The sequence below is a fragment of the Notolepis coatsorum genome (genome assembly GCF_963971535.1).
Source record: "Notolepis coatsorum genome assembly, chromosome: 13".
In the NCBI taxonomy this organism is placed as follows: domain Eukaryota; kingdom Metazoa; phylum Chordata; class Actinopteri; order Aulopiformes; family Paralepididae; genus Notolepis; species Notolepis coatsorum.
Window position 1 is genome coordinate 1,981,828 of NC_140177.1, and position 24,571 is coordinate 2,006,398.

The window sequence follows — 24,571 nt, forward strand, 5'->3', positions numbered from 1 at the left end:
CCCACCATGATATCAGATAGACCCACCATGATATCAGATAGACCCACCATGATATCAGATAGACCCACCATGATATCAGATAGACCCACCACCATGATATCAGATAGACCCACCACCATGATATCAGATAGACCCACCACCATGATATCAGATAGACCCACCATGAGATCAGATAGACCCACCACCATGATATCAGATAGACCCACCATGATATCAGATAGACCCACCATGATATCAGATAGACCCACCATGATATCAGATAGACCCACCATGATATCAGATAGACCCACCATGAGATCAGATAGACCCACCATGAGATCAGATAGACCCACCACCATGATATCAGATAGACCCACCATGATATCAGATAGACCCACCATGAGATCAGATAGACCCACCATGATATCAGATAGACCCACCATGAGATCAGATAGACCCACCATGATATCAGATAGACCCACCATGATATCAGATAGACCCACCACCATGATATCAGATAGACCCACCACCATGATATCAGATAGACCCACCATGAGATCAGATAGACCCACCACCATGATATCAGATAGACCCACCACCATGATATCAGATAGACCCACCACCATGATATCAGATAGACCCACCACCATGATATCAGATAGACCCACCACCATGATATCAGATAGACCCACCACCATGATATCAGATAGACCCACCACCATGAGATCAGATAGACCCACCACCATGATATCAGATAGACCCACCCACCATGATATCAGATAGACCCACCACCATGATATCAGATAGACCCACCACCATGATATCAGATAGACCCACCACCACGATATCAGATAGACCCCACCGCGATATCAGATAGACCCACCATGATATCAGATAGACCCACCACCATGATATCAGATAGACCCACCATGATATCAGATAGACCCACCATGAGATCAGATAGACCCACCACCATGATATCAGATAGACCCACCACCACGATATCAGATAGACCCACCATGATATCAGATAGACCCACCATGATATCAGATAGACCCACCATGATATCAGATAGACCCACCACCATGATATCAGATAGACCCACCACCATGATATCAGATAGACCCACCATGAGATCAGATAGACCCACCATGAGATCAGATAGACCTACCATGAGATCAGATAGACCCACCATGATATCAGATAGACCCACCACCATGATATCAGATAGACCCACCACCATGATATCAGATAGACCCACCCACCACGATATCAGATAGACCCACCACCATGATATCAGATAGACCCACCACCACGATATCAGATAGACCCCACCGCGATATCAGATAGACCCACCATGATATCAGATAGACCCACCACCATGATATCAGATAGACCCACCATGATATCAGATAGACCCACCATGAGATCAGATAGACCCACCACCATGATATCAGATAGACCCACCACCACGATATCAGATAGACCCACCATGATATCAGATAGACCCACCATGATATCAGATAGACCCACCATGATATCAGATAGACCCACCACCATGATATCAGATAGACCCACCACCATGATATCAGATAGACCCACCATGAGATCAGATAGACCCCACCATGAGATCAGATAGACCCACCATGAGATCAGATAGACCTACCATGAGATCAGATAGACCCACCATGATATCAGATAGACCCACCACCATGATATCAGATAGACCCACCACCATGATATCAGATAGACCCACCCACCACGATATCAGATAGACCCACCATGATATCAGATAGACCCACCATGAGATCAGATAGACCCACCATGATATCAGATAGACCCACCATGAGATCAGATAGACCCACCATGATATCAGATAGACCCACCATGATATCAGATAGACCCACCACCATGATATCAGATAGACCCACCACCATGATATCAGATAGACCCACCATGAGATCAGATAGACCCACCACCATGATATCAGATAGACCCACCACCATGATATCAGATAGACCCACCACCATGATATCAGATAGACCCACCACCATGATATCAGATAGACCCACCACCATGATATCAGATAGACCCACCACCATGATATCAGATAGACCCACCACCATGAGATCAGATAGACCCACCACCATGATATCAGATAGACCCACCCACCATGATATCAGATAGACCCACCACCATGATATCAGATAGACCCACCACCATGATATCAGATAGACCCACCACCACGATATCAGATAGACCCCACCGCGATATCAGATAGACCCACCATGATATCAGATAGACCCACCACCATGATATCAGATAGACCCACCATGATATCAGATAGACCCACCATGAGATCAGATAGACCCACCACCATGATATCAGATAGACCCACCACCACGATATCAGATAGACCCACCATGATATCAGATAGACCCACCATGATATCAGATAGACCCACCATGATATCAGATAGACCCACCACCATGATATCAGATAGACCCACCACCATGATATCAGATAGACCCACCATGAGATCAGATAGACCCACCATGAGATCAGATAGACCTACCATGAGATCAGATAGACCCACCATGATATCAGATAGACCCACCACCATGATATCAGATAGACCCACCACCATGATATCAGATAGACCCACCCACCACGATATCAGATAGACCCACCACCATGATATCAGATAGACCCACCACCACGATATCAGATAGACCCCACCGCGATATCAGATAGACCCACCATGATATCAGATAGACCCACCACCATGATATCAGATAGACCCACCATGATATCAGATAGACCCACCATGAGATCAGATAGACCCACCACCATGATATCAGATAGACCCACCACCACGATATCAGATAGACCCACCATGATATCAGATAGACCCACCATGATATCAGATAGACCCACCATGATATCAGATAGACCCACCACCATGATATCAGATAGACCCACCACCATGATATCAGATAGACCCACCATGAGATCAGATAGACCCCACCATGAGATCAGATAGACCCACCATGAGATCAGATAGACCTACCATGAGATCAGATAGACCCACCATGATATCAGATAGACCCACCACCATGATATCAGATAGACCCACCACCATGATATCAGATAGACCCACCCACCACGATATCAGATAGACCCACCCACCACGATATCAGATAGACCCACCACGAATAGACTTCCCAAAACTGACCCAATAACATTGTTGTTTTTTGTGAGATGCTCTCCCTCTGTTGACTGTGTATCTGATGCACACCCTGCCAGACACCACTACGAAGAGTCTGTGGGGAGGAAATACAAATAAGAAACGGTCCTTCACGAAATGAACAAAGAACTAAAACAAAAGGGCTGAACCTTACGGCACGGAAAAGATGGAAACAGTTGATGTTAATCATTCTTTAGATCACGTGCATGCCGGGGAAATGATTAATAGCAGATGATTTCCTTATTCGTGTCACGTGGCCTGATGATTTCCAAACATCAACAATGGAGTGTGGTGCACTGCAGTGCAGATACATTTTGGAGATATGTGAAACCGTGACACGTGAATGTTGTTTTTCACCGTTTGACAGAGGAAACACAGATCTGTCATCTTTCCGTCTGCCCTCAGATGTGTTACTCAGACTGTTTGAAAGGCAGGGGCGAAAAGAAAAAAGGGCACCTACTGCACAACATGGGACCCCATCAGCGAGCAAAAAGCTATGATGCGTCATGTATGATGCAATAGTCCTCATCCTTGATTAAGATTAACGTTAGATTAACACGTAGTCTATAGGCAATCCAGATTCAAAGTATAACCACACCTCTATATGATAAAAACACACAGGGAACAATACACATTTTAAATGTTTATTTCACAAACACCTCCAAAGAAAATATGTTGGTTATTTGCATGCTATTATGGTAAGCTATATGATACACTTGATTCAAGAAAATGATGTGAAAAAATATGATTTTAAGACCCAACATTAGATTACTGTAACTGAAAAGTGTTCTCATTTGAAAATAACTCTGCATGTCCATTAAAGGCACATATTGGTTTAAGCCGGTGTGTTTAGTTCAGCGCAGCTTTAGGACCTGGGGACTATACTACGTTAATTAAAGAGAACTAGCTAGTTACTATGGGAAGCTAATGTGTGAATTCAGTAGTAGTTAACTTGCCATACAAAGTGAGTATTAGTGTTAGCCAACTGGTTGGTTCTTTAGGGTGCCTCCAGTTTGCTTCTGAACTAGGAAAAACTTATTTTTCCTTTGAGGCTTCCAACACCTGGAATGTCCTCCAACTGACTCTGAAGCTGAAGGTTCTTCCCTCTTTTGCTGCATTTTTTAAAGTTCTCCGACCACTGTAAAGGAATATGAATCACTATACCCACCTTCAAAACCACTCTCAAAGAGCATCTACGGGAGACTGCAATTCAAAACTGGCCCCTGTAAATGTCCAAACCCAACCCCCTCCAATGTACACCCAACCCCCCCCCCCCCCCCCCCCGTCTACCTGTATGTCATGCATATGTTATGATGAATTGAAAATGGGGGACCCTGATGTAAACAAGACAAAAGTCTTTCTCTGGTCTGCATTTCCTTAACAATTGTGTGTATTGAGCTGTACTGTATTGTACCCATTCTGCAATCTGTTAATACAATTTTCAATCAATCAATCAATCAATCAATCAATCAATCACTGTGTGTCTTAGCTGATTTTTTTGTATTGTTTATTATTTTTTATTGTGCCTATAAGTATGAAAAATTGCTGTTAAACTGTGTCTTGTTTTGTAAGCTTTGTCGTCGCTGTAAGTGAGGGTATAACCTTGCAGTGTCTTACTGGTTTAAATAAATGTTTGAAATTATTAAATAACAAATTCTGGAGATCCGTGAAACTGTCACAAACAAATGAACGTTGTTGTTACCATTTGACAGAAACCATTTGACTGAGAGGGGAAACACACATATCTGTAACTAATGACGGGCAGCAGACAGCAGCACAGCCGGAGGCAATATGATATTTCATCAGAGTGCGGTTTGAGTCAGTCAGTCAGTCAGTCAGCCAGCCAGCCAGTCAGCCAGTCAGCCAGTCAGCCAGTCAGTCAGCCAGTCAGCCAGTCAGCCAGTCAGTCAGTCAGTCAGTCAGTCAGTCAGTCAGTCAGTCAGTCAGTCAGTCAGTCAGTCAGTCAGCCAGCCAGCCAGCCAGTCAGTCAGTCAGTCAGCCAGCCAGCCAGCCAGTCAGCCAGTCAGTCAGTCAGTCAGTCAGTCGGTGTGTTGCTCAATCGTTTTGTCACAGAAAGTGGGCCGGACCGGGGGGCGGGCAGGCGGGCGGAGCTTCGCTGCTGTGTGTTTGAGCAGCAGGGCTTGTGGGGAAACAACACCAGACCGACCAACTCTCTCCGGTGCGAGGAGACGCGCGTCTCTCTCTCTCTCACGGGTCTCAGGAATTTCTCACCGGTTAAAAAAAAAAAAAAAAGTGCACAGCGGGCTTCAATCACGGGCATTATTCCGTCTCCAAAAAAAGGACACGCGGTTGGAATTACTATTTCATTATTATTATTATTATTACCAGACCTGAGGAATATAGCAGCCGACTAACCGACATTCCTTTCTGATGCAGCATCAGCTGGAGAAGTTTGTATAGTGAAATTAAAGTCATAATAAGAAATGGCTGTTTTATCATCATAGCCAATAACAACAAACGGACACGTCCAGAAAGAAAGAAAAAAGCCAAGCCAGGTTCTCCCCTGAGTGGACCGTGGTAACGGGTTCTGTGTCGGGAATCGGGATGAACGTGCAGTGGAGGAGGAGGAGCAGCCCGGTACCGATGATCCGCCCGGCTGCGGCGGGACCACCGGCACCGGCACCGGGGAGAGTGGTGGTGGGACTGGGACACAAAAAACGGCTGGACTCCGGTGACGAGCTGCCGCCGGTGGCCAAGTGCGCCAGGCTGAGCGCCGTGGTGGAGTCACCGGTGGATCAGGGTCAGGGACTCTTCTCCACCTCACCGGGTTCCCCCCCGGTAACAAGCCCGGTTCCCTCCTCGACCCACCAGCACCAGGGCCCGTCCCGGATCGGTCCCTTCCTGCTCCTGCCTCTGGACCGGGAGCCGGGCGCGCACAGCGCACTCAACACCGACACCGGGGATGAGCTAGTGTGCAAGGTATGCTGCCTGCGCGCAAAGCAAACTGCACCCATTGTGCAATTCTCTCTTTGAATGAATGGTATTTTCTTTTTGGTGGTCTCTTGCTCAATAGCCCGGCCGGCATGTTTAACCAGTCAGGCCTATTTATTAACCTACTTTTGCACGAAAACCTAATAAGTGTGGCAGGATTGATTGATTGATTGATTGAAAACTGTAGATTGCAGAATGGAGAAAGACTTTCGTCTTGTTTACATCAGGGTCCCCCAGGACTGGTATATCTGTCGGACTTGAACAGTGATGGGTGTAAATATAGTTTGAGGATTCATTGATGACAACTGCAGGAGTTGTTCCGTCATCATTGGAAATGTTTATTATATTTACCCACTGAAGACGGTCGTTCTATATATATATACAGTGAGTGACTGCATGGTTGCTTGGAAATATCCACCACGTCCTCCACCTTCCTTCAGTCTTCTTCTGACTCCACATGGTGGTGATTCACACCCTGGCGCTGTCTCTATCAACACGTCACTCACCCGGCCGGTGGCAGACGGATATGCAAAACCTCAAACAAAAAAAAGTGTTCAACTTGATGATGTTGTTTGATCAAGCTTCCAGAGTGCGATAACATCTGCGAGGCTATTCGATTAGTCATTTCATTGTATGTGGCACAGTCAGATGGGGGACCCTGATGTAAACAAGACGAACGTCTTTCTCTGGTCTGCATCCCCTTAACAATTGTGTGTATTGAGCTGTGTACTGTACCCATTCTGCAATCTGTTAATAAAGTTTTCAATCAATCAATCAAGACATACATGTAATTGGACAAAAGTAGTAGTCTTTTATTTATTTATTATTATTATTATATATTTTTTTTACAAATTTGATTGAGGCTTTAAAATTTTTTTTTTACTTAATCCCTTTGTAACGTTTGCATCTATATAAAGTACAATCTATCTATGCTATCGCAGCTTGCGGCTGTTTTTGATCATGAACAATAATCTCTCTAGTCATATACCTTGTAAACCAGTTGGGTTTGTATACAGTCAGCGAGGAGCCACCTGATGTCATCATCTCTTGCAGATGAATAAAGTTAATGGCTTTTTTTCATTCCATAATTCATTTGTTACGCTCCCCCCCCCCCCCCCCCCCCCCCCCCCCCCCGGTGTAGCCGAGCATAGGGGGCCGTAATCAAAACACATTCTTGACTCCCTGCCATATTCACAGGGCTGCAGCTTCCTTGGGTGATTATTATGATACACATTGACATCCCCTCTCTCTCTCTCCTCTCTCTCTCTCTCTCTCTCTCTCTCATTTCCCTTCCGCGACCCCTCCCTCGCCCCCCCCCCCCCCCCCCCCCCCCCCCCCTCCCCTGCACTATGAATTGAAAATGGGGGACCCTGATGTAAACGAGACGACAGTCTTTCTCTGGTCTGCATCCCCTTAACAATTGTGTGCATTGAGCCGTACCGTATTGTAACCCATTCTGCAATCTTGTTAAATAAAGTTTTCATTCATTCATTCAGGTCTTCGACATGGGCGTCTACCAGGAGAAGATGCGGGCCTACGGCGTCCTGCCGCCCCACGGGAACGTGGCCCGCATCCGGGACATCGTGCTGGGCGAGCGCAAGGCCTACGTGTTCCGCGACAAGGACTGCGGGGACCTGCACACGCTGGTGAAGGGCCACCGCCGGCTGGGCGAGGAGCGGGCGCGCGGCCTCTTCCGCCAGGTGGTGGCGGCCGTGGCGCACTGTCACCGGGCCGGCGTGGTGCTGGGGGACCTGAAGCTGCGCAAGTTCGTCTTCGCCGACGAGAAGAGGTGAGCTGTTGTGAGGTGTGTGTGTGTTCAAGTTTAGCTTTATTTGTCACACATTAAGGAACATTACAGTGAAATGCTTGGTTCTGTTGTGTACGAGGCCCCCGAGAATGTGCTTCATGCGGTAAAAAAGAGTAAAAGAATAAAGACCAAACACTAAAAAATGAGGTAGAGATGTGCACATCTTTTAGTAATAAATAGATCAAATATGGTGTTGTAGTGGTAAAGGTGTCTAAAGTGAATTTTATTTTTTTATTTTATTATCTTTTCCCCCCTCCTTTTTTCCGATTTTTCTCCCATCCCACTGTTAGTCGTTATGCCAATTCCCAAGCCCCTTCCTGGTTGTTGCGCACTCCCCCCTACTGTTGGTCCGAGAGGCCGGAGACTGTCGCATGCTTTCCTCCGACGCATGTGCAGCCAGCCGGCAGCCAGCCTGGCAGCGCAGATTCTCACCGGGAGAGTGTAACCTGTGGAAGGTCACACTACCTCCCTCCAGATCCTACCCTCGCTGTGCAGGCACCCCGACCGAACTGTAGGGGTCGCTGTCCACAACGCCCAGGACCCACCCACGGCTCCCCTCCCCCCTAACTCAGCCAAACGAGTTAGTATAGCGATCAGCCCGAGCCAAGGCAATGCTGACTCTCCGGGAGTCGAGACCGCAGCCTCTCTTGCATTGGTGACGAGCACAATCTCCGCTACGCCACCTGACCACCCCTAAAGTGAATTGTTCAAGGTGAATGTTTAAAGTGAGTGTGTGGATGTGTGTTCAATGAGTGTAGAATGGATGAGTTAGTGTTACAGTGAGTCCACATTGAGCGTCCTGATGGCCTGGGGATAGAAGCTCCTTTTTGAGTCTCTCTGTACCGGCCATGAGACTCCGGTAGCGCTTGCACTGCTTCGCAGCAGTGCAAAGAGACAGTGTGTGTGTGTGTGTGTGTGTTGGGGGAGGGGTAGATCTTTCTCATCTTCCACACCTGGAGAGGGACGACCAGATCTCGATGCGCTGCGCTCACTCGGTTGTTTGCTCATTGGGAACGGCGTTGATTTATTGTCAACAGAAGCCCTTTTTTCACATCGCCTTGCCAACCTGTCGCAGCACAGTGCCGGCTCTCTCTCTCTCCCGAGAGACCTTCGCTTCTCACATTCCCCCGTCCGGGGTGAGAGTGGGACAGCCCTCCTCCTCCTCCCGCCCCCCTCCCCCCCTGTCCAGATCTCCAATAGCTACCGGCTGTAACGGCGGCAGCGCGCCGCTAAGATCAACGCGGAACATCGTGCTTTCCTTTCCTCACACGGCTCAAATCCATCACTCCGGTTTAATGTCTATACACTCCCCTCGATTCACAGCATAAACGACTTCGTGACGGTAATATAACTCTCACCGCCGCGCGCCGTCGACTGACCATTAAAAGTCCTTGATTAGTTGAATCGGGTGCTTGAATTCAGGTGTTTGTGTGGGTCCAGGGCGCTGGTGGGGGGGCGGCAGCAGCTGGTGCACATGGCGCTGATGGGGCCTGGCCTACGGTAATAAAAGGCCCTGCCTCTGTGTTTGTGTGTAGAGGTACACTGGATGGTCGCCTGGATTCTCTCTCTCTCTCTCTCTCTCTCTCTCTCTCTCTCTCTCTCTCTCCCTCTACGGGTGCACGTGGTGTGTGTGTGTGTGTGTGGGTTGGCGCCTGTGTGCCAGTCTATAGTGGGTGGTAGTTCTGGCGGAGGACGCTAGACTAGGCCAGTGAATGAGACATTCATCCCCTTCTGCCGTCTGCGTGTTTTCTTTTTACAGAGCACGTTTGTTATTCATAACTGAGATTATTATTCATAGATTATGTTCGTCAGCGACGGTACATTCACGGGCGTACGTACGATCTCTCTGTTCCCCTGAAGTGTGTCCCTGTGCAGACCGAGACACGGACAGACACACAGGCAGAGACACACACAGGCAGAGACACACACAGAGACACACACAGACACACATAGAGACACACACACAGAGACACACACGCAGAGACAGAGACACACACGCAGAGAGACACACACACAGACACACACAGAGACACATAGACACGCAGAGACACACATGCAGAGAGGCACACAGAGACACACACGCAGAGACGCACGCAGAGACACACGCAGAGACACATAGACACACACGCAGAGAGGCACACAGAGACACACACGCAGAGACACATAGACACACACGCAGAGAGGCACACAGAGACACACACAGAGACACATAGACACACACGCAGAGAGGCACACAGAGACACACACGCAGAGACACATAGACACACACGCAGAGAGGCACACAGAGACACACACAGAGACACATAGACACACACGCAGAGAGGCACACAGAGACACACACGCAGAGACACATAGACACACACGCAGAGAGGCACACAGAGACACACACAGAGACACATAGACACACACGCAGAGACGCACGCAGAGACACACACAGAGACACATAGACACACACGCAGAGAGGCACACAGAGACACACACAGAGACACATAGACACACACGCAGAGAGGCACACAGAGACACACACAGAGACACATAGACACACACGCAGAGAGGCACACAGAGACACACACAGAGACACATAGACACACACGCAGAGAGGCACACAGAGACACACACGCAGAGACACATAGACACACACGCAGAGACACATAGACACACACGCAGAGAGGCACACAGAGACACACACGCAGAGACGCACGCAGAGACACACACAGAGACACATAGACACACACGCAGAGAGGCACACAGAGACACACACGCAGAGACACACACGCAGAGACGCACGCAGAGACACACACAGAGACACATAGACACACACGCAGAGAGGCACACAGAGACACACACGCAGAGACACACACGCAGAGACACACACACAGACACACACAGAGACACACACGCAGAGACACACACGCAGAGAGGCACACAGAGACACACACGCAGAGACACACACGCAGAGACACACACACAGACACACACAGAGACACACATGCAGAGAGGCACACAGAGACACACAGGCAGAGACACACATGCAGAGACGCACGCAGAGACACACACAGACAGAGACACAGAGACACACACGCAGAGACACACACAGAGACACACACGCAGAGACACACACAGAGACACACACACGCAGAGACACACTCGCAGAGACACACACAGAGACACACACGCAGAGACACAGAGAGACACACACAGAGACACACACAGAGACACAGAGACACACACGCAGAGACACACAGAGACACACAGAGACACACAGGCAGAGAGGCACACAGAGACACACGCAGAGACACACAGAGACACACAGAGACACACAGGCAGAGAGGCACACAGAGACACACACAGAGACACACACAGAGACACACAGGCAGAGAGACACACAGAGACACACAGAGACACACAGAGACACACAGGCAGAGAGACACACAGAGACACACAGAGACACACACAGAGACACACACAGAGACACACAGGCAGAGAGACACACAGAGACACACAGAGACACACAGAGACACACAGGCAGAGAGACACACAGAGACACACAGAGACACACAGGCAGAGAGGCACACAGAGACACACAGGCAGAGAGGCACACAGAGACACACAGAGACACACAGGCAGAGACTCACACAGAGACACACACAGAGACACACACAGAGACACACAGGCAGAGAGGCACACAGAGACACACACGCAGAGACGCACACAGAGACACACACACGCAGAGACACAGAGACACACAGAGACACACACGCAGAGAAGCACACAGAGACACACACAGAGACACAAGCAGAGACACACGCAGACACACACACGCAGAGACGCACACAGAGACACACACACGCAGAGACACAGAGACACACAGAGACACACACAGAGACACACACACAAAGACACACACGCAGAGAGGCACACAGAGACGCACACAGAGACACACAGGCAGAGACGCACACAGAGACACACAGGCAGAGACGCACACAGAGACACACACACAGAGACGCACACAGACATGACCCCTTCTTACACAAACTATTTGTCACCTCTCCGCCCCTTGCGTCAATCTCTTTTCCTGTAAGCGCCAGCTCATCCCACACGAATCCCCAATAGGCCTTTTCCACGGAGAGAGTTTTTAACAGTAACATTCTCCAGCGGGCTCAGGGGTCAAGGGTCAGAGCCGAATGAATGAGAGCAGACATCCAGCGTGAGAGAAGTTGGAGTGGCTCGGATCTCTCTTGATAGCTACACGACTGCAGAGAAATGAGTCATGTGTGTGAGTGAGGGGGGGGGGGGGGGGGGGGAGCTGTGTGTGTGCATATGGCCTGTACTCTTTATGATAGCATAAGCATGTACAAACGTGCTGTACTGTATATACCGTATATATATATATATGTATTTTCACTGTGTATATATATGTATAGTTATATACACATCTGTCACACACCACACCTTACCTACTCTTACTAGTTACGCTGCTGGCCAGTATGACTCACTACCATAGTGTCTTTATACCTGTATCACTGTACATATTAATACTACAACTCTGTACATACATCTGATTTAGTAGCACTATTACTCAGTCAGTAGTACTAGTTTATATATTTTATACCCAGTTTAATCACCTGTACATTGTATATTACTGTTACATTTGGTTGGATGTCAAACGAATCATTCCGCTGTACTCTATATAATGACAATACATTTTGAATCTAATCTTAATATTTGCGCACATGCGTCTGAGTCTCTGCGCCGCCCGCGGGGGGGGAAGCGTACAGAGTCCAAACGTTGTTGTGCCTCGTTGCTCCGCCCCCCGCGGACACCGGATGTTTGAGGTTGCGACAGTGCCGCTGGTGAACCCAGCTGTGGCGAGGCGACCTGGCCTCTCTGACGCTGCTCGGGTCACCTCTCTTTGGCGTCTTGGGCAACCGCAAGATAACATTGATCCTGGCCGTGCAACGCTACAGCGCGGGTGGGGGAGGCGACGAGGTAGAGCGGTCGTCCGGTATTCCGAAGGTTCTCTCTGTTTGTTTGATTCCGGCTTCTCTCTCCCGGCAGCTTGTCGAAGTGTCATTTAATTTCAAACCTTTTATTTAACACAATGTCTGCCACGCAGTTTGACCATCTTATACCTCTCACTGCCAGTGCTGTAAGCCTATGGAGTCGCTCACCTTCTTTGCAGGGCTATAACTTTTTAAATATTATAGCTATATCGACATTACTACTATGGCCCATTCAACATCGGGTATCTATCGTTCTGGATGTGGGAACGTTATATTTTTCCATTCATACATTGTCATGTTAATACCGTCGTGAATATAAGTGTTTTTCAGAGTGGTCTGCAGTAATTCCTAGAACGCGAGTTATAGGCCCTGATGCATATTATACATAATCGATTGGCGTTTCGTTCCTATACATGCTATATTAAAAAATTCAAATGCATATGATCGGTATACATTATGCTCCATCATGCGTGAAGGAAAGGGGGGGGGGGGGTCGGTCGTTTATGATTCCTTGATTGTCAGTAACGGCTTTCCTTAGTAAGACATCATACGTTGATCAGATGGATTGCAATGAAATAAATGGACAATCGAGCTGGAATTAACGTTAGATTCCTCTTACCTGTGGCCGATGAGTCTGGAGAAAAAATATTCCAATTATTTGATTTCCATCTGCTAGATCCGTTTGTTCGACGCAATAAACGCCGAAAGCATATTGATTCTTACGTCTCGAGAGCGATCCAATGCACTCGAGTGTTTGTCTGGATCCACATAACGAGAGCTCTGCCCGGAACATTTTCACTGATGCACAAAATGCACCATCCGGTTGAGAGTGGAGTGCAACTCGCCCGAAATCCACCAGGCGGCGGTATTGAGCTGTTGCAATATCCGACAGAGTCCAGAGTCTCCCGGAGCCTTGCTGGATGAATTATGAATGGCAATAGCGAATAAAGCAAATAACGATCCTAAAAATGAGTTAACTCGTTTCTGGCGCTCATCGCATGGCGGCCAATAACGAGTATACTCGTTAATGGCGCAGGAACGGTTAAACTCGAAAAGCAACTGAGGTAGACGGAAAGGACCAAAGAAAAGCATATAGAATCACACGGCATATAAAATCATAACAAGACGAGGCAAAGAGCAAGGATGACAATCAATTAAAACATGTACAACTTGAGTGACAAAGGTTGGAGATCAAGGTTTTAAACTCTGCAACAGAGGGGAGAATCTCGAGCTTTAAGGACTGTTGGAGTTCATTCCATGAGCTAGAGACTGTTGCATATAATCCGTGTAGATAGTATACTATATATGTAACGGGGGCCCGCGAGTATATCCACAGTCACGATGGACTTCAAGTGTTGTGAAGTGACTGTGGCATGTAGCGGTACTGCAAGTAAACTCATCCACCCATAAAAGGCACGCAGACACGTTATACCAAAAAGTGAATTCACCTCTTGGTATAGTGGTCTGCGATGTCGCCCGCGGTGCAGGAGACCGGGGTTCGAGACTCACTCGGGGCAATCCCTTCACAGGGGTCGAACATTAACACAACGCAGAGATAGCAAGATCAAGTTCAAGTTTCTTTAATAGTTGTCATACAGAAGTACAGAATACTTTTATACAAAATGCTTCTTACTGTTACGCTCCAGAGACTGTGCTAGACAAGACAAGTATGAAATAAAATAGTATAGCATGTAATGGAAGTAAAAATCAAAGTAAAAAATGAGGTCACAGTGTTTAGTATAGACATATGTACAATGTTCGATGCAGAATAGAAGTAACTGAGTTACCATACAATATACAATATACTATGCAATGTACTAATATACAATACTATATAGTGCAAAGCAGAAATGGGATGAGGTACAATTTAGGTACAATTTACAGTAAGGTGTACAAGTTGTAGTGCAAATCCTTTACCAATAAAGTGTGTTTAGGTGATCTAAAGTGTGGAGAGTGGGTGCTGCAGTGTGTTGTTTGTTTAAAGTGAGTGTGCGCGTGTGGATGTGTGTGCTGTGTGCATTTGATGGTTGTTTTGCATAGTGTTTATTGTTCGTTGAGCAGCCTGATGGCCTGGGGATAGAAGCTTCTTCTGAGTCTTTCTGTGCTCGCCATGAGACTCCGGTATCGCTTGCCTGACCGCAGCAGTTCAAATAGGCAGTTGTTTGGGTGGCTGGAGTCCTTGATGATTCTCTTAGCCTTACCCCTGCACCGCTTGTTGTAAATGTTCTGGAGGGTGGGAAGCCCCCCTCCAATTGTGCGTTCGGCTGAACGTGTCACTCTTTGTAGTCTGCTACGGTCTTGTGCAGTGCTATTCCCAAACCAGGAGGTGATGTTGCCGGTCAAGATGCTCTCTATTGTACATGAGTAGAAGTTCCTAAGGATCTTCTGACTGACTTGGAACTTCCTTAGGCGCCTGAGGAAGTAGAGGCGTTGTCGTGCCTTCTTCACAACACTGTCAATGTGTGTGGTCCATGTCAAGTCCTCGGATATGTGGACTCTGAGGTACTTAAAGCTGTTCATCTATATCTGTACATATCCCGTACCTACTCTTACTAGTTACGCTGCTGGCCAGTATGACTTACTACCATAGTGTCTTTACACCTGCATCACTGTACATATTAATACTACAACCCTGTACATACATCGGATTAGCACTATTACTCAGTAGGACTCATTTATGATGACAGTAAATTTAGACGTGCACGGACACGCACGCACACACACACACACACACACACACAGTTGGACTAGCGGTGTGAGGAAGGTGACTAGCACTGGGAAGCATGCAAAGCCACCGGGCCAGCCTTCCATGTGATGTGGCAACAGCCGTTTGAGGGTAATTATGGGATGGCTGGCGCCCGAGAGTGTGGGACCCAGGTGCGGATAGCCAGAGAGAGAGAGAGAGAGAGGAGGGCGAGAGAGAGGAGGGCGAGAGAGAGGGAGAGGGAGAATATGTACTCTCAACAGAAGCATGACTCACTCTCTCCACCCCTCCAACTCTCATCTATTTCTTTTTCTGTCTCGTCTCCTTCTCTCTCTCTCTCTCTCTCTCTCTCTCTCTGTCCTCATTCATCTTCCTCACTCTCTCCTTGTTTAGGTATCAGTTCATTCTTGTCCTCTCTCCCTTTTCCCTTTCACTCCCTAGTGTTAAGCACTGAATGTACTGTTTGCAGTGTTTCACAGCGACCACTATGATAACATGCTCTGTGTGTGTGTGTGTGTGTGTGTGTGACACAGAAAGACTGGTAGGAACGTACTGGATGCACCATTTGATAAAGCTCATAAACAACTTTGGATATACAGAAGCTTTTCATGAACACACAGTATAGCGTGTACTGTAGTACATGTACACACAAATATAGGTATAGACACGAGAGTGTACTACTACTGTATGGTCATTTCTATTGGCAGCTAGGCTTCCGAAAAACATTAAAAAAGCAGATTCCCAGTGAAACATGGAGTCAGAAGTGACATCTTGTGGATGGAACCCATGGGAGCGCTTCAAGCTGCATGATAATGACCTCTTCAGCTGTGTATGTTAACTCCATTATCTAGGTGGATTCATTTAACATGCATAGTTCATCATCCGCTGTCTTCCATTCACGCAGATGACAAATCACTGATCTCTACCCCTCCTCTTCTGATAAACGTCGTCCCTTTTTTAGAATAGAATAGAAATACTTGGGGGGGGAAAAAGGCCGGGTCGAAGTCGTGACCACAGGTGCAGTTTTTGTTTCACTTTCTGTTATCATTTGCGATCATACTCAGCGCTGAGGGAAACCTAGGAAACACAGCAGTCAGACTTGTCTCCATTATCTTTCTCTCTCTCTCTCTCTCTCTCCATCTATCTCCCGCTGACTTGCATAGCTCTCTCTCCCTTTTCTCTCTTCATTCAACTCTCTCCCTGGTGACTTACATGGCTTTCTCTCCCTTCTCTTCTCTCTCCCTTCTCTCCCTTCTCTCCTCTCTCTCCCTTCTCTCCCTTCTCTCTCTTTCTTCTCTCTCCTCTCTCTCTTTCCTCTCTCTCTCTCTCTCTCTCTCCCTCTCTCTCTCTCTCTCTCAACATATAATATAAATCCATCTACCAGACGCCACACGACACGGCCACCATCCATGATTTAACACCACTCCTCATCATCACAACCACAACGCTTGCTACTAGTACATCATTTTAGACAATTGCAAAAATACAGTGCGTCTGCGTGACAACTGTACTCTACTCTCCATTAGTAGCACGACACTCGTAAGACTGGGTGAGAACAGCGTCGCTCTCTTCCTCCCAGCTGCTCTCTCGGAGCATGAGGTTGGTGCTCGTGGAGACATTTATTACCACAGGGTGTAATAAGTACCCAGAAATTATACTTAAGTGAAAGTATGGGTACCGTGTCAAAATCTTACTCAAGTAAAAGTCGTAGAGTATCTGGCTAAAAACCCACGTGAGCAAAAGTCAAAAGGTTTCTACTTTTAAATGTACTTAAGTACTAAAAAGTAAAAGTACAAACTTTTTTTATTCCGGGGCAATGAAATGTTCACTCGTACTATCGTTTGTGGCCGTCTTCTGTAGCTCGTCACTCTGACCGTCTATTCTTCTGATAGCAGGTGTTTAATCAAAGATCCCCGCGGTCTAGTCTTGCACAAGGACCAATCAGCATGGGTATGGGCGGGTTCATTTTCCATTGTTGGGGATTTGATTGGCTGTTTTTAAATAAAGCGCGGCCGCAGGATTAATAGCGTTAACGTTCGTCCGGCCAGAGAAACAAATATACTAATTAAATGGGTTGGACCTGTGAGATTTGTACTTTGTACTTTGTAGGTCTGCATTTTAAATGTAAGGAGTAAAAAAGTATGTTTTTTTTCTCTGAAATGTAATTGAGTAAAAGTACAAGACATACAAACCTAATAATACCTCGAGTAAAGTACAAATCCCCAAAAACAGTACTTAAAGTATTGTAACAAAGTACAATTACTCAAGTACTTACATTATTACCAGAGGGTGGCTGGGTGGGAGAAAGTCTCTGACACTCTAGAAGTCTCTCTCTCTCTCTCTCTCTCTCTCTCTCTGACACCTCGCTGTCCACACTCTTGTAATAAATGGCGCTGCGGTGAGAGCGCGCTGGGTCTCGGAGATCAAATGTATAAAGTTTTACGGTAATCAAACGCCATATACCCTGTTGTTCATTAGGGTCAAAACAAGTTCAGTCCTGTCCTATAGCCCCTTGTATGTGTGTATACGCTCGCTTGCAAGTTCACCCATGCATGTGTGTGCGTGTGCGCGTGCCTGTGTGTGTCTCAGTCGCAGGCTAAAAAGGATGCTGGATTTTTCCATGATGCAATCAGTGACTTCAGTGACTTCAGCGCTGGATCTCTGAAATGTTTTGACAGTGTTGAACATAATCGCAGTCAGAAATAGCAACACACACTCGCATGCAGTGACGTACTGTACTGAGCCCTTGCAGACACACACGTCACACCAGGGACGTGCACAGGACTTTAGAGGGGCAGGTGCTCAAAGGCTGAAAAGGGCACTACACTTGTGTGTATATATTAACCGAGCGCGCGTAGAGCGCAAGTGCGATTTTTAAGGGCCCTTTTTGGGCGGGGGGCCCCCTTTTTATGCTTTTTGGGGGGTTTTGGTGATCAAATATTGAATATTGAACTATAATAATCAGTGCAGGAGCTCACTTATCCTTGAAAGACACTTTTATCACTGACTTAAAAGGCCCATACATCTCCATAAATGTTCAGGGGGGAGGGAATAAGTGCTTACCCTACAGACCCCAAGAAGTGCTGTATATTCTGTATTGTTTAATATAAATGCATTTTTTATTCCAATCCCGATTTCTATTTGAGATTCCCAAATCCCATCGGACTTGACTTCTTCGTGTCCCTCAATGAGTGTAATACCAGCATTCAACAGCGGTTTATCTCATCATCATCATCATCACCACCCACACTATGCATAAAATATATAGGTCCGCGGAGAGGCACGCTGAGGAGGCCGTGCAAACTGCAATGGAATATGGGGCATCTCTCTCTCTTTACCTAATATTTTGATTCTATCCTGACATTTTTCAGTTGGAAGGGCCGTCTATATGCGTAACTGTAAAAAAATAAATAAAAATTAATAATTTTTTTTCAAAAAGGGCACTTTTTTGATGAGGCTCAAAAAGGCAGGTGCTCAGGCACCCCTTGGCCTCTATGTGTGCACGTGCCTGTGTCACACACACACACTCACACACACAGAGTTGCTTCTCAGACAAAGGCATGAGGTTTGGGGCTTTGAGAGTTGTGAGATCCTGTATGTCTTCAGAACGGCAGTATTTTCCAAAAAGTAGAAAAGTGGGTTTTTACCCTGAAGCGATTCAGACTCTGCAGAATGAAACCATGACGGCACGTTCCCAGGGATCAGAGGACGTACAGGAGTGGCTTGAACACAGCCAATTGTGTCAGTATGGACGGTCGGCCAACCCGGAAGCACCACAGCTGGATTCGATCCCACTGTCTCTGTGGTGGTAGACAGACGCTTAGTCCGCTGCACTACCCGGCCGCGCCAGAACATACGTTTTTAATAAACCAATTTAACTTGCCATGCCAACTCTGTCACCTACCCACGACCCCACTTTGGGTCGCGACCCGTAGTTTGAGAACCGCTGCTCTAAGGTCTCTGTTCACACCCTCCCTCCCTCACTCCCTCTTCCCTCACACCTCACCTTTTGTCTTCCTCACCTCCTCGACCCAACCAGCCTTTGTTATTCACCCCTCCCCACAGCCCCCACCCTCCCCACAGCCCACAGCCCCCACCCTAGCCACAGCCCCCACCCTCCCCACAGCCCCCACCCCCCACCTCCAGCCCCCCCTCCCCACAGAAGCAAAGCTCACAGGACTGAGAGACGAGGCCACCTTTCTTCCAGACTCCTGAACCTCTACATTAAGACCGTTTCTGCGCCAAAAAACGAATGAACTCGTTATAGCCCGCCAATCGTTGGATGCCAACAACGAGTAAACTCGTTGCTATTCGCTATTTCCATTCACAATTCGTCCTGCTGTGCCGTAGGACTGGGTGACTCTCTTGTCTGAGACCGCAGCGGTCCGATACCGCCGCCTAACACCTTGCGGCCGCTATTGCACCCCGTTTGAAACGATGTGGTTTCTTTTCTCTGCTGAACCGTGCAGGCGGGGTCTATACACTCCGGCAAGACTCCGGCTTATATCGATGCATCGACTAGGCCCCCCCCCCCCTTTCATATGCAATGCTGGATAACGCTGGATACACTGACGCGACCAGTATTTGGAATGGCGATCAGTGGCTCAGGAGGTAGAGCAGTCGTCTGGTAATCCGGAGGTTCCCGGTTCGATTCCCGCTCCTCCCGGGCAGCGTGTCGAAGTGTCCTTGAGCGAGACACTTAACCCCTAAGTGCTCCCGATGAGCAGGTTGGCACCTTGCATGGTCGCCTCCGCCGTTGGTGTGTGAATGTGTGAGTGAATGTGTAAAATGTGAGGAACAAATTGTAAAGCGCTTTGGATAAAATCGCTATATAAAAAAGCAGCCATTTACCATAATTGGATTATTCTTTTTGCAGTACATCATAGACAAGTTAAGGACTATTATGTTATCGATCTTGCGTTGATCCGATAATTCTTTCCCCACGATCGAAGTGTGTCGGGGTGGTGTGTGTGTGTTGGTGTGGCCCCGCGTCCCCGTCTCCCTTTCATGTGTGCATGGTGAAAGATAATACCGATAATCTAGCGTTGATTTCAGATTGATTGTTGATCCAAGCGAGGAATTGGCAACGTGTTTTGTGAATTTCACTAAAACGCTGTTTTCGCATCTTTTCCTGGAATTACTCAGAATCACTCAAACTATACTCATATTCACCACGGTATAAAACAGAAATGTACGGATGAAAAAATTATCTGTTTTTTGCATGTTGACCGGACGAAACTCACTGACAATCGACAATGTTATTAGATCCATAGCTATAATATTTAATATAGTTTTAGCAGTTGCAAACACAAGGCATTATCCCATTTAACAAACGGCCATACGCCCACAGCGCCATCTGGCGATCATTGTGTTAAGTATTTGACTATTGACGCGTTAACAATACATCTGTATCAAGCCTTGAAGATCTGACCACGCGCATAATTCACCTCTCGGGTTCCACCACCAACACGATTTATTTCAATGGATATCTTCACTTAAAGAGCATAGAAGACTGACCAAATGCTCATTCTTATGGTAAACTAAACACCAAATAATGGTGGTGGTTGTTGTTGTTGTAGAGTACCTGGACCAGACCTCACTTTGAGAAGCGGTTGTCCTAACCTCCTCCTTTCTCTCCTCCTCCTCCTCTCTCCTGCTCCTCCTCCACTCTCTCCTCCTCTTCCTCCTCTCTCTCCCCTCCTCCTCCTCCTCTCTCTCCCCCTCCTCTCTCTCCTCTCCTCCTCTCTCTCTCTCCTCTCTCCTCTCTTCTCTCCTCTCTCTCCTCCTCCTCCTCCTCTCTCCTGCTCCTCTCTCTCCTCCTCCTCCTCCACTCTCTCCCCCTCCTCCTCTCTCTCTCTCCCCCTCCTCCTCTCTCTATCCTCCTCCCCCCCCCTCCTCTCTCTCTCCTCCTCCCCCCCCCCTCCTCTCTCTCTCCTCCTCCCCCCCCTCCTCAGGACCCAGGTGAAGCTGGAGAGCCTGGACGACTGCCGCGTCCTGGAGGACCCCCGAGACGACGCCATGTCGGACACCCACGGCTGCCCCGCCTACGTCAGCCCCGAGATCCTCAGCGGCTCCGCCCCCTACTCCGGCAAGATGGCGGACGCGTGGAGCCTGGGCGTCATGCTGTACACCATGCTGGTGGGCCGCTACCCGTTCCACGACGCCGACCCCGCCACGCTGTTCTCCAAGATCCGCCGCGGCCAGTGCTGCCTGCCCGAGGCGCTGTCGCCGGCCGCCAAGTGTCTGGTGCGCGGCCTGCTGAGGAAGGAGCCCTGCGAGAGGCTCACCGCCGCCGAGGCGCTCGCTCACCCGTGGTTCCACCGGCCCCTCCCGCCCCCTCCCCCGGCGCAGCAGCAGGAGGCGGGGGCGCCCGGCGGTGGCGGCGAGCAGGAAGTGCGCTCGGCCGAACAGACGGTGCCCTCCTTCGATGCGGCGGGAGAGGATGACGACGATCTTTTCTGCTGATGGGGGACTCGGCTCGCTGGGGGGGGGGGGGACCGAGACGGACGTTGCCGTGGGGGGGGGGAAGATTCATCCGATTTGTTATTGTTGATATTGTTTTTTTTTTTTTTTTTTTTTTTTTTTTTACATCTGCACTTTTAAGGACCCCCCCCCCCCCCCCGTTTGTGTACTGTTGTGTATCGACACCCACCCACCCACTAGCTCTCGACGTACTGTATTCTGTGTTGTGTCGTGTGTTTCCTCACGAAGGGCATTGTTTCACCGTGGCGACTCGTTGTCGTGTGTTTCTATATTGGCGTCCGTTTTCACGAAATCATTTGGTGCTACTACAGGGAGGTGGGAGGGAACCCAACCAGAGACTACAGGGAGGTGGGAGGGAACCCAACCAGAGACTACAGGGAGGGGGGAGGGAACCCAACCAGAGACTACAGGGAGGGGAGGGAACCCAACCAGAGATTATAGGGAGGGGGGAGGGAACCAACCAGAGACTACAGGGAGGGGGGAAGGAACCCAACCAGAGATTATAGCTCAACAAAACCGCTCCAAAGACAATAGAAAATATACTGGCGGGGTAATAGTAGCTACTACTACTACTCTCCCTCAGTAGCTACTTGCTCCCTCCCCCCCCCCCCCCGACCCCCACCCAGAGGCTCAGAAACCATGGGTGAGAGGAGGAGAGAGAAGAGGAGGAGGAGGAGGAGGAAACAGAGACGACGCTGTTCTCACTCTCTCACCAGGCCGGAGGCACCACTGGCTGACTCACAGGACGACGGGTGGGGTGGGGTGGGGGGGGGGGGGTGGGGTGGGGGGCGGGACTTGACATGAGCCTGATGCCTCACGGCAGGGAGTGCAGCCAGTAACGCAGTAAAGTGTCAAAGAGATGATGACAGCGAGGTGGAGGGAGGGGGGGAGTGGCGGGGGGGGGGGGGGGGGGGGTCATGTGTTGCTCTCACTCACCATACGTGTCTCGCTGCAGATTTGTCGTGTTCTCAAGTTAGGGGAGTGATGTCACAACATGTTGCACACACACACACACACACACACCATGGAGGAAAAGTGGTGATCGCAGTGCTATAAGGTTAGCAGAGAGGGGTGGGGTTATGGTGGTGCTTACAAAGCTACCTTGAAGTCTCTCGAAACAGCTGCTGAGGTTACAGAGAGGCTGATGATGTTGATCGTCTCTCACACACACACACACACACACACACACAGATGGACACGCACACAGACAGACGGACGGACACACACGCACACAGACGGACACGCGCGCACAGAGACACAACACTCTGCATCATACTCTCCGAGGAGATGACGCTGCTAAATATACACGTGTAGAAGAAGAAGCAAGGTTTTCAAAGGATCTTCTCATTTACATAAAGTGTGACCTTTAACCTACTCAACTCAGCTCCGGGATAAGAACAGCTGATTTTTTTTTAAAGGTTGCAAAGATGTCACAAAAAGCGATGTTTCCTCGCAGTATATACTTCACTTCTCTCGCCGGGGCCGGGTGTCCCGCTCACATTCGTCCGCCGCGGTCTCTCAGGTCACGGCCGACCTTTGACCTTTCAAAGGATCGGGCTGCGGGAGAGATGTGCTAACGAAGCGCTCTGCCCCCACACACCGAGCTAGCTCTATTGCCCACGGCTAAGCTAACGCTCTGCCCCACACACCGAGCTAGCGCTATTAGCCACGGCTAAGCTAACGCTCTGCCCCACACACCGAGCTAGTGCTATTAGCCACAGCTAAGCTATCGCTCTGCCTCACACACTGAGCTAACGCTATTACCCACAGCTAAGCTAACGCTATTACCCACACACTGAGCTGGCGCTATTACCCACAGCTAAGCTATCGCTCTGCCCCACACACTGAGCTAACGCTATTACCCACTGCTAAGCTAACGCTATTACCCACACACTGAGCTGGCGCTATTACCCACAGCTAAGCTAACGCTCTGCCCCACACACCTAACGCTCTGCCCCACACACTGAGCTAGCGTTATTACCCACTGCTAAGCTAACGCTTTGCCCCACACACCGAGCTACCGCTATTACCCACAGCTAAGCTAACGCTCTGCCCCACACACTGAGCTAGCGCTATTACCCACAGCTAAGCTAACGCTCTGCCCCACACACTGAGCTAACGCTATTACCCACTGCTAAGCTAACGGCAGTTTTGGATTAGAGCTAGGTTGGAACACCTTCGCCTCTGCCGCGACGGAGAAGGTTGAGCGATCCTGTTTTTACGATGCGCGTATCTTTTGAGACGTACGTACCCGACCGGGCTCTGCGGGCGAACGGACGCCTGTAGACTCGGTAAGGGTACCGCAGCAGTGGAGTGGTATTCGGGTGACACGGGTTAGAACCTCGACAGAGCTATGTTAAACGGTGCGTTGTGTGATTTATACCCCTCCCACCGAT

The 24,571-nt window shown here is 48.7% G+C and overlaps 1 protein-coding gene across 1 annotated transcript; it reads left to right on the plus strand.

Annotated features, from left to right (window-relative positions):
• Positions 1 to 5,413: 5,413 nt before the first annotated feature.
• On the plus strand, positions 5,414 to 22,178 carry trib1 (tribbles pseudokinase 1). The gene is made up of 3 exons (XM_084327118.1): positions 5,414 to 6,166; positions 7,675 to 7,967; positions 21,647 to 22,178. The coding sequence occupies exons 1-3, from the start codon at positions 5,792 to 5,794 to the stop codon at positions 22,155 to 22,157; spliced, it is 1,179 nt and encodes a 392-aa protein (XP_084183244.1). The 5' UTR covers positions 5,414 to 5,791; the 3' UTR covers positions 22,158 to 22,178.
• Positions 22,179 to 24,571: the final 2,393 nt, after the last annotated feature.